Below are 12,417 nucleotides of genomic sequence, written 5' to 3'. Positions count from 1 at the left end.
GAATGAGCAAAGGTTTAAATGAATAAATTACAAGTTATACTGAATCTTTTGCTACTAAAATATACATTAACCTGCTCTCTTGCTGTATAACATCTGTTTTTCAAAGGAGCTGTCTTTTGCAATTTAATTATCTCCCTAGAAAACAAACAATTAGTATTACAGATCTGTAATACTGATAACATAATGATGCAAAATCATCCATAATAAGTCCTTATTACGGATCCGTATTACAGACACTTACAATGCGCATAAGGTCTCTTTCAGCCGAGCATATATTTGTAAACGTCCAAAATACGGATCCGTAATACGAATTTATTACAGATGATTTTGCATAAGTATGTTATCAGTGTTTCAGCTGTATTACAGACCTGTAATAATGGGCTGTCCTCTAGGGAGATAATCCGCAATACGGATGAATGTAGTGCATGTTTAGTTTTTAAACTACCTGCATATTTTATACGCCCATGTGAATAGCCTCATTGATTAACATTAGCTTCCTATTAGGGCTTATTCACACGAACATTGAATACGTCCGTGTGAAGGCCGTTAAAAACAACAGCCCTCACACGGACGCATGTGTTTCAATGGAGCCGTTCACACAGCCGTTGTTTCAACGGACCATTTTCAACGGACTCAAGTCTATGGGGATCCGTGAGAACTGGTCCCACACGGGTACAACTCGTTTTTCATGTCCGAGTTTCCCCACGTTTGTGTGAATAAGCCCGTAGGGACAGAAAAAAACGGATAAAATACGGATGAAAAAATACGCTTGTCTCAAAAATGCCTAAGTCACATGAAAATCTAATGAAAGTTGCCCAACTCATTGTGTTCCTATGGTCAGCAACATTTGCTTTTACTGCTTTTGTCAACATAACGTTTGTAAGTAGCATCAGCTTTACAATATTACTTGAATGGGTTTTCCAAACTCAGCAAGTGATTAACATATGATTGGGTATCCGACCTCTGGGATCCCCATAATCACTGGAACGGAGGGGACAAGGTCTCCCTTTGGATTTTTTCGAGGCTCTGAATCTTGCATGAGGTTGTGCTGCAGTTCTCTGTTCAGCACCTTGTTGATAGTTGGGAACCCGACCAATCACGGATCCCGTCAGAACAAAGCAGGGACACCTTCCGCAAAACAAAACATTTGCAAAAGGTCTCTCTGCTTTGTTATGAAGGGTGTCTAATTCCGTTCTTGGAACAAAATATATACAGCTCCAACACAGAGCCTTATTACGGCCATCAGAAAGCAACCTAAGTCCACCTGTTATATCTATACTTACAAAAGGTGACTCAGATATCCTTCACATACCTCATTTGAAAGAAATATTGTACGGCAAGAAGACCTGCACACACCGCACTCTTCATTTTTTCCTACACGAAAAATAAATAAATACTCAGAAACAGCATATTACTTAGGGCTTATTGGCAGTGTGTTTTTTAGGTCAATCGGATATGGATTTAAAGAACTGAGCTCTGATGAAAACTGATGTTAATTTGTTAGGCTCTGTTCACACTTGTGTTAGTTCTTTTCCTTGAGGTTTTTGTTGCAGCCAAAATAGCATAGCATTCTGTTCTATTCTATCCAATAACATAATGGAAACCTCAAGGACCCCATTACAAGTCATCTGGATATGTTACAAAACACATTTGTCATGGATCAGGCAAAACAGAAGCCATGATGCTAGTGTGTACAGAACTTAAAGGGAATCTGTCATCAGTTTTGAGGCTTCAAAACTGCGGACAAAAAATATAGAGGAAGGTTATTGTAAACTTACATGACCGAGAAATCGATGTTTAACCCCTTCCCTCTTTAGCCACTTTTGACCTTCCTGACCGAGCCTCATTTTTCAAATCTGACATGTGTCACTTTATGTGGTAATAACTCCGGAATGCTTTCACCTATCCAAGCGATTCTGAGATTGTTTTCTCGTGACACATTGGACTTTAAGTTACTGGCAAAATTTGCTCGATATGTTCAGTATTTAATTGTGAAAAACACCAAAATTTAGCGAAAAATTGCAAAAATTAGCATTTTTCTCAATTTAAATGTATCTGCTTGTAAGACAGGCAGTTATACCACACAAAATTGTTGCTAATTAACATCCCCCATATGCAGGGGCGTAACTAGGAAAGACTGGGCCCCATAGCAAACTTTTGACTGGGCCCCCCCCCCCCCTCTGCTGGGTATCACACAACCCCCCCCCCCCTTGTAGATAGTGCCTCCCTATAGATTCCACCACACAGCGCCCCCCTATAGATAGCACCATACACAGCCCCCTGTAGATAACGCCATACAGACCCCCTCTGTAGATAACGCCATACAGCCCCCTCTGTAGATTACGCCATACAGCCCCCCCCCAAAAAAAAAAGCGGCCTATAGTTTGTCCTACAAAAGACATGCATCCCCTATCCACAGGATAGGGGATACATGTGTGATCGCTGGCAGCGATAAGGAGACCGAAAGTTCCCCGAAGTTCTCCATGACTAACCTCGGACTTCTGGCGTCTGCGCAGTTTAATAACAATGAAAGCAGCGCTGGTCACGCATGCGCACAAGCACGACCGGTGCGCAAGTCATTTTCATGGAGCTGCAGACAGACTACGGAAGTCCGAGGTTTGCCATGGAGAACTTAGGGGGGACTTTCGGTCCCCCGTTCTCCCTATCGCTGGGCGTCCCAGCGATCCCACATGTATCCCTATCCTGTGGTTAGGGGATGCATGTCTTTTGTAGGAACAACCCCTTCAGTGGCGTCTCGCTGTAGCAGCCATAGCGGCTGCTAGCGGAGCCTGCGGCCATGGGAGGGGCCGTGCCGGCGGGTGGCACGGGCCCCCTCATGCTGCAGGCCCCGTAGAAGTCGCTACGGCTGCTATAGCGGTAGTTACGCCACTGCGCATAGGTTTGTACGGCGTAAAACTACAGCTCCCAGCATGGCCGAAACAATGATAGGGATATGCTGGGAGATGCGGTTTCACAAAAAAAAATCATACCACCATCATCTCGCTGCAGATCATACAGTGACTACAATACTGATTAGAGGCAGAATAAACATTTACATTAAGTGACTCACCGGTGACGTCTCAGATTCTAGTTCTTTTCTTCTCACTCCGGTTCAGACATCTATGATGGATTTCTCCCGGCCATGACCCATTTCTGCAGTTTTCCGTTTAGATGTCTTCAGCTTCTCACTTTTAAAACATTTATGCACCTGTAAACAAAGTTAAAATTCTCAACACCTCTAAATATAACTGTCACACACACACACACCGTGCCCCCTGTAGATAGTGCCCCCTGTAGATAGTGACCTACATAGAAGCCCCTGTAGATAGTGCCCACATATGGACTCCAGAGCTGCAAGGCAATAGTGCTAACCACTGAGCCACCGTGCTGCCCTACATATAGCTTCCCCTATAGTTAGTGCTCCACGTATAGCCCACCTCTGTAGATATTGTCCCACATATAGCCCACCCCTGTAGACTGCGCACTACATATAGCCACCCTGTTGCTAGTGCCCCACAGGTAACCCACCCCTGTATATAGTGTCCCACACATAGCCCACCCCTATAGAAAGTACCCTAAAAAATAGCTCCCCTATAGATAGTGCTCTACATATAGCCCACCCCTGTATAGTGTCTCACATATACTGCCCCACATATAGACCCCCCTGTAGATAGTGGCCCACATCCCCACATACAGACCTCCCCTGTAGCTAGTGCCCCACATATAGACCCCCCCCTGTATATAGTGGCCCACATATAGACCCCCCTGTATATAGTGGCCCCCACCCCCACATATAGACCCCCCTGTAGCTACTGCCCCACATATAGACCCCCCTATATATAATAGCCCACATAAAGACGACCCCCCCTGTAGATAGACCCCCCCCACTATAGATAATGCCATTCACATTTTTATGAGGAAAAAAATATATAAAGTTGACATACTCACATTCTCCGGTTCCCACGCTGTTCACTGGCGATGCAGACATGCTCTCTTCTGAGCATGTCTGCAGGAGCTGAACGAGCGTCCTCCAATGACGCTGATTGGCGGGGCAGAATGACTTGCCCCGCCAATCAGCACCTTCCAAGCATGGAAGCGGCGCGATGATGTCATCGCGCCGCTAGCCAATCAGTGTCATTGTAAGGCACTGGATGGTCAGGCACGGAACATGCCCGGCCATTCAGTGCTAATACATGTATTTGGCTGGCGCTAGCACCGGGGCCCCCTCCGGTGCTAGCGACACCTACAGGCATGAGAGTGCCTGTGTAAGGCTCGTCGGCGCGGGCCCCACAGTAGCGGTGCTACCCCTGTAGCAGCCATAACGGCTGCTAGCGGCGCCACCGGGCATTTGGGAGGGCGTGTCGGCTGGCGGCACGGGCCCCCTCAAGCCCCGGGCCCCGTAGCAGCCGCTACTGCTGCTACCGCGGTAGTTACGCCACTGCCCATATGTCTACTTTAGATTGCCATCATTTTTTGAACATCCTTTTATTTTTCTATGACCTCACAAGGCTTAGAACTTTAGCAGCAATTTCTCACATTTTCAAGAAAATTTCAAAAGGCCATTTTTACAGGGGCCAGTTCAGTTGTGAAGTGGCTTTGAGGGCCTTATATATTAGAAACCCCCAAAAAGTCACCCCATTTTAAAAACTTCACCCCTCAAAGTATTCAAAACAGCATTTAGAAAATGTCTTAACCCTTTACACATGTCACAGGAATTAAAGCAAAGTAGAGGTGAAATTTACAAATTTCATATTTTTTTGCAGAAATAAATTTTTAGTACAATTTTTTTTATAACACAGAAGGTTTTACCAGAGAAATGCAACTCAATATTTGTTGCCCAGTTTCTGCAGTTTTAGGAAATATCCCACATGTGGCCGTAGCGTGCTACTGGAATGAAGCACCGGCCTCAGAAGCAAAGGAGCACCTAGTGGATTTTGGGGCCTTATTTTTGTTAGAATAAATTTTAGGCACCATGTCAGGTTTGAAGGGCTCTTGCGGTGCCAAAACAGTCAAAATCCCCCAAAAGTGACCCCATCTGGGAAACTACACACTTCAAGGAAATTATCTAGGGGTACAGTGAGCATTTTGACCGCACAGGTTTTTTACAGAAATTATTGGAAGTAGGCCGTGAAAATTAAAATCAACATTTCTTCAAAGAAAATGTAGGTTTAGCGATTTTTTTTCTCATTTCCACAAGGACTAAAGGAGAAAAAGCACCGTAAAATTTGTAAAGCAATTTCTCCCGAGTAAAACAATACCCCACATGTGGTAATAAACGGTTGTTTGGAGACACGGCAGGGCTGAGAAGGGAAAGAGCGCTATTTGGCTTTTGGAGCTCAAGTTTAGCAGGAATGGTTTGCGGAGGCCATGTCACATTTACGAAGTCCCTGAGGAGACAAAACAGTAGAAACCCCCCACAAGTGACCCCATTTTGGAGACTACACCCATTGAGGAAATTATCTAGGGGTATAGTGAGCGATTTGACCCCACAGGTTTTTTGCAGAAATTATTGAAAGTAGGCCCTGAAAATAAAAATCAACATTTTTTCAAAGAAAATGTAGGTTTAGCTTATTTTTACTCATTTCCACAAGGACTGAAGGAGAAAAAGCACCACAAAATTTGTAAAGCAATTTCTCCCGAGTAAAACAATGCCCCACATGTGGTAATAACCGGCTGTTTGGAGACACGGCTTGGCTTAGAAGGGAAAGAGCGCTATTTGGCTTTTGGAGATCACATTGAGCAGGAATGGTTTGCGGAGGCCATGTCACATTTGCAAAGCCCCTGAGGGGAAAAAACAATGAAAACGCCCAAAAAGTGACACCATTTAGGAAAGTACACCTCTTGAGGAATTCATCTAGGGGCGTAGTGAGCATTTTGACCCCACAGATGTTTCATAGAATTTATTAGAATTGGGCAGTGAAAATAAAAACAATCCTTTTTCTTCAATAAGACGTAGCTTTAGCGCAAATTTTTTCATTTTCGCAACAAATAAAGGAAAAAAAAGAACCCAACATTTGTAAAGCAATTTCTACCGAGTACGGAAATACCCCATATGTTGTCATAAACTGCTGTTTGGGCACACGGCAGGGCTCAGAAGGGAAGGACCGCCATTTGGAGTGCAGATGTTGCTGGATTGGTTTCTGGGCGCCTGTGGGCCCAAAACAGTGGAAACCCCCCAGAAGTGACCCAATTTTGGAAACTACACCCCTCAATGCATTTACCTAGGGGTGTAGTGAGCATGTTAACACTGCAGGTGTTTTGTAGAAATTAGTGTTCACTCGATGTTGCAGAGTGAAAATGGGATTTTTTCCACAGATATGTGGACAATATGTGGTGCCCGGCTTGTGCCACCATAACAAGACAGCTCTCTAATTATTATGCTGGGTTTCCTGGTTTTAGAAACACCCTACATGTGGCCCTAATCTCTTGCCTGGACAGTCGACCAGGCTCAAGAGTGAAAGCGTACCATGTAAAATTGAGGCCTAATTTGGCGATTTACAAAGTATTGGTTCACAACTGCAGAGGCTCAGATGTGAAATAATAAAAATAAACCCCTGGGAAGTGACCCCATTATGGAAACTGCACCCCTCAAGGCATTTATTAAGGGGTGTAGTGAGCATTTTCACCCCACAGGTCTTTTCCATAAATGAATGCGCTGTGGATGGTGCAAATTAAAAATTTATATTTTTCCCTAGATATGCCATTCAGTGGCAAATATGTCGTGCCCAGCTTATGCCACTGGAGACACACACCCCAAAAATTGCTAAAAAGGTTCTCCCGGGTATGACGGTGCCATATATGTGGAAGGAAACTGCTGTTTGGGCACGCTGTAGGGTTCAGATGGGAGGAAATGCCATTTGGCTTTTGGAGCGTGGATTTTGCTTGGTAGTAGTTTTGTTTGGAGTCTTACTGGTGTTTCCGTTTATAATGTAGGGCATATGTAAGCCGGGCGGAGTATATAAGGGGCATAGTCAGGTGGTATAATAATGGGGTAAAAAAAAAACAATAAAATAATCCATAGATGTGTGTAACGCTGTGAAACAATCCTTTCTGCACAGGCCGGTGTCGCACTGATATATGGCGTCCTTTATTATCCCCCTTTTGGCCCATACTCCACGCCTTTGTAGTTTGGGGAATTTTGCTAGGAAGTGTTGTCCTGGTATAATACGGGCACCGTCGCTTCCAGCGGATATGTTTGGGCCCTCCCTTTCCTGGTTCCCTAATTTTAGGTCCTTGATAAATCGCCTCTTCAAACAGAAGAAATGTTCCCCTCGGGTACAACTGCATATTTTTTTATTTCCTGACTTATTGGAGCCATAACTGATTTTATTGTTCATAGATGTAGCGGTATGAGGGCTGGTTTGTTGCGGGACGAGCTGTAGTTATTATTGGTACCATTTTGGGGTACATGCGACTTTTTGATCACCTTTTATCCTATTTTTTGGGAGGCCAGGTAAACAAAAAAACGCAATTCTGGCACAGCTTTTTTCGTTTTTTTTTTTATACAGCGTTCACCACGCATTATAAACTACATGTTAAGTTTATTCTGTGGGTCAGTACGATTCCGGCGATACCTAATTTATAGCACTTTTTTATGTTTTACAACTTTTTGCACAATAAAATTACTTTTGTAAAAAGAATGTATTTTTTCTGTCGCCAAGTTGTGAGAACCATAACTTTTTAATTTTTTTGTCGACGGAGGTGTATGAGGGCTTGTTTTTTGCGAGACAAGCTATAGTTTTTATAGGTACCATTTTTGGATACGTGCGACTTTTTGATCACTTTTTATTCTAACATTTGTAGGGCAAAGTGACTAAAAAACAGAAACTCTGGTAACGTTTTTTACGTTTTTTTTTACGCTGTTCACCGCGTGCAATAAATAATATAATATTTTGATACCTCAGGTCGTTACGGTCGCGGCGATACCAAATACATATGGTTTATTATTATTTTTCAATAATAAAGGACATGATAAGAGTTAAAGGGGGATTGTGTTTTATTTGATTACTTGAAACTTTTATTGTTTTCAAACTTTTATTATTTGCACTTTTTTTTTTACACTTTTTTATACTTTTTTTACACTTTTTCTCAAGTCCCACTAGGGGACTTGAAGGTCCAACGGTCAGATATTTTTTTTTCTAATACATTGCACTACCTATGTAGTGCAATGTATTAGATCTGTCAGTCATTCACTGACAGCAAGCCGATTATGCTTCGCCTCCCGGCGGGACCTAAATCGGCTTCCGTAATGGCAGAGCAGGAGACCATTGTGTCTCCTGTTGCCATAACAGCAGTCGCCAGTCCCGATTGCTTGTCAGGGCTGGCGATCTGCTAGTAACCGCTACGATGCAGCAATCGCTTTCGATTGCTGCATCGAAGGGGTTAATGGCAGGGATCGGAGCTAGCTCCGGTTCCTGCTGTTACAGGTGGATGTCAGCTGTACAGTACAGCTGACTTCCACCGCTGATGACGCCGGATCAGCTCCTGACCCGGCGCCATCTTGCCGGCAGCTACGGAAGCCGATCAGGCTCCGCCGCCGGGCGGATCTTGACCGGCTTCGGTGCTAGGCAGACCGGGAGGCCAGTATTAGGCCTCCGGTTGCCATTGCAGCCACCGGAACCCCGGCAATTTCATTACTGGGGTTCCGATGAGCTGCAAACACCTTAAGTGCAGCGATCGCGTTTGAGCGCTGCACTTAAGGGGTTAATGGCGGGGATCAAAGCTAATTTCGGTCCCCGCCGTTACAGCCGGATGTCAGCTGTAAGATACAGCTGAGATCCGGTGATGATGGCACCGGCTCAGCTTCTGAGCCGGTCCCAAACATTCGGCGTACATGTACGGCAAGATGCGGGAAGTCAATGCTTTCCATGACGTACATGTACGGCAAATGTCGGGAAGGGGTTAATTCCCCTGTCGCTGCGGTCACAAGTGCCATTTGGGCAGACACTTGATGTGGAAGTGCTCCTGGCTTCTCCTCACTGCAAGCTGACAGCCTCGCCCTGTCACTCAGAGCAAAGAGCGGCACTTGCACCGGGGGGATTAAACATAGTTTTCTGGGTCATGCAACTTGCATAAGGGCTTGTCCACAAGTAACGGAATTGCTGCGTGTTATCAGTCCGGAATTGCGGGCGGAAAACACGCAGAATATAGTAGCAGCAAAGTGGTTGAGATTGAACTAATCTCATCCACACGCTGTGTAAATATTCAGAGCAGAAATTGACCTGTAGTGCGTATTTTTCGGACCGCAGCATGTAAATTCCTGCTGCGGAAAGTAAACAGATTTGCTGCGTTTTTCAGAGGAGATGTCACTATCTTCCAGCATTGAGAAAAACGCAGGAGTCTCTGCCTTTCCGCGGAACTGCTGCTCCGTACTGTATCATTTTGTTCAGTATGGAACAAAAGTTCCGTGGGGAGGAAGAGACTCATAGAATCATAAAATGTCTATTTTGCCAGGAGTCCCGTTCACCTGTACCGCGGTCGGGCCGGGAATTGCGGCCGACACACGGACCGTTTTTCACGGCCCGAACTCGGTCGCGTGCAAGAGGTGTAAAACTTCTCCTTATACTACAAAGACATATGCAGTATATCAGTGAGGAAAAACCTAAGTGTGCCTCCGATTAGGTACAACATGGGCAGCATAGAATCCTATAGGTGCCTTATTACAGACCCACACAGATCCATAATACGGATAATACGGTACTTGGTTCTTTAGGCTGGGTTCACACGACCTATTTTCAGCCGGAAACGAGGCGTATTATGCCTCGATTTACGCCTGAAAATACGGCTACAATAACTTGTTACGCGTCGTCGTTTGACAGCTGTCAAACGACGACACGTAAAATGACTGCCTCGTCAAAGAAGTGCAGGACACTTCTTTGGACGTAATTTGAGCCGTTCTTCATTGAATTCAATGAAGAACAGCTATAAATTACGGCCGTCAATGACGCCTCGCAAAATGCGAGGACGAGCAATTACGTCTGCATTTACGGAGCTGTTTTCTGTGGAAAACAGCTCCATAATTTTAGACGTAAATGCAGTTTACGTGTGCACATACCCTTAGAGTGGCAGAGTTCAATTTAAGCAGTCTGTGGTAACCACACAGATTATTTCAATACATTAAAGGGGTTGTCCGCATTGGACAATCCCTTTTTGTTAAATTCATCACAGTGTGCCCCACTCCTGGCATCCCCAGTGAACAGCTATAAACTGGTGGGGAATCATTGGCAAGCTTTCAACTACCCTGCAGTGCCCCCACAGGAAAAATAAAGTATTAAACAGTTCCCATGCATGGACACAGCAGGTCCTCCAGAGCCAAAATCACTCATTGAAGCAGCTGATACTAATCGATGATCCCAAAGACTGGACCGCTGGTCTCTTTTAACCCTTTCAAGACCGAGCTCATTTTGACCTTCATGACCAGCCCCATTTTCTCAAATCTGACATGTGTCAATTTATGTGTCAATAACTCTGGAATGCTTTTGCCTATCCAAGCGATTCTGAGATTGTTTTCTCGTGACATATTGTACTTTATGTTAGTGGAAAAATGTGATCAATAAATTCATTGCTTATTTGTGAAAAACACCAAAATTTAGAGAAAATTTGCAAAAATTATGATTTTTCTAATTTTAAATGTATCTGCTTGTAAAACAGATAGTAATACCACACAAAATAGTTACTATTTGACATATTCCATATGTCTACTTTATATTTGCATTGTTTTTTGAACATTATTTTATTTTTCTAGGACGTTACACGGCTTAGAACTTTAGCAGCAATTTCTCACATTTTCAAGAAAATTTCAAAAGGCTATTTTTACAGGGGCCAGTTCAGTTATGAAGTGGCTTTGAGGGCCTTATGTACTAGATAGACCCCATAAATCACCCCATATTAAAAACTACACCCCTCAAAGTATTCAAAACAGCATTCAGAAAGTTTCTTAACCCTTTAGGCACTTCACAGGAATTAAAGCAAAGTACAGGTGAAATTGACAAATTTTCTTTTTTTTGCTGAAATTCATTTGTAATACATTTTTTTCTGTAACACAGAAGGTTTTACCCGAGAAATGCAACTCAATATTTATTGCCCAGATTCTGCAGTTTTTAGAAATATCCCACATGTGGCCCTAGTGCGCTAATTTACTGAAACACCGGCCACAGAAGCAAAGGAGCACCTAGTGGATTTTGGAGCCTCCTTTTTTTAGAATATATTTTAGGCACCATGTCAGGTTTGAAGAGGTCTTGTGGTGCCAAAACAGTAGAAAACCCCCAAAAGTGAGACGGTTTTGGAAACTACACACCTCAAGGAATTTATCTAGGGGTATAGTTAGCATCTTGACCCCACAGGTCTTTAGCTATATTTATTGGAGTATGTCTGTGAAAGTGAAAATCTACTTTTTTTCTGAAAAAATATAAAAAAAAATAATATTTGCAAGGAATAAAGATTAAAAAGCACCCCAAAACTTGTAAAGCTACTTCTCCCGATTACGCCAATACCCCATATGTGGTACTAAACTGCTGTTTGGACCCACGGCAGAGCTCAGAAGGGAAGGAGCGCCATTTGGATTTTGAAGTGCAGATTTTGCTGGATTGGTTTTCAGTGCCATGTCGCGTTTGCAACGCCCTGGAGGGAGCAAAACAGTGGAATCCCCCCAAAACTGACCCCATTTTGAAGACTACACCCCTCAAGGAATTTTACTAGGGGTATAGTTATCATTTTGACCCCATTTTTTGCTGAATTTAGTGGAATTAGGCCATGAAAATGAAAATCTACTTTTTTCTGAAAAAACATAGAAATGTTTAATTTTTACAATGAATAAAGTAGAAAAATCACCCCAAAATTTGTAAAGCAATTTGTCCTGATTTCAGCAATACACCATATGTGGTAATAAACTGCTGTTTGGACACACGGCAGGACTCAGAAGGGAAGGAACAATATTTGGCTTTTGGAGCTCAAATTTAGCTGGAATGGTTTTCGGGTGTCATGTCGCATATACAAAGCCCCTGAGGTACCAAAACAGTGGAAACCTCCCAAAAGTCCCTTTAGGGGACTGGAACGAGCGATCATTAGGTCGCTGGTACAATACACTGCAGTACTAATGTATTGCAGTATAATGTCATTTTACAGGCTCCTGTAACAGAGCGATCGCTGTTCCTGTCCGTTAGTCTCGGGTGTCAGCTGTAATACACAGCTGACACCTGCAGAATATAGAGCGGGTGCAGCGCGTGAGCCCGCTCCATATATAACCCCTCGCACCACGACATGCTTTTAAGTCGTGGTGCGCGAAGGCGTTAATGCGCAGCGGATGGTGCAAATTGAAAATTTAAATTTTCCACTGATATGCTATTTTAATGCACAATACGTTGTGCCCAGTTTGTGCCACTGAAGACAAATACCTCATACAATGTTGAGCGGGTTCTC

The 12,417-nt window shown here is 43.7% G+C and overlaps 1 protein-coding gene across 3 annotated transcripts in view; it reads right to left on the bottom strand.

The window, feature by feature from the left end:
• Positions 1–12,417, bottom strand: part of RNF212 (ring finger protein 212) — a 68,487-nt gene that overhangs the window by 51,089 nt on the left and 4,981 nt on the right. For all 3 annotated transcript variants that reach the window (XM_075858250.1, XM_075858249.1, XM_075858247.1), the window contains exon 3: positions 1,313–1,374. In XM_075858250.1, the coding sequence (XP_075714365.1) occupies positions 1,313–1,374 (62 nt within the window). The remainder of the gene's footprint in view (positions 1–1,312; positions 1,375–12,417) is intronic.

Source organism: Rhinoderma darwinii, chromosome 3 (assembly GCF_050947455.1).
Source record: "Rhinoderma darwinii isolate aRhiDar2 chromosome 3, aRhiDar2.hap1, whole genome shotgun sequence".
Lineage (NCBI taxonomy): Eukaryota > Metazoa > Chordata > Amphibia > Anura > Rhinodermatidae > Rhinoderma > Rhinoderma darwinii.
The sequence above is the reverse complement of the archived record's forward strand: the minus strand, read 5'-3'. Positions and strand labels throughout refer to the sequence as shown.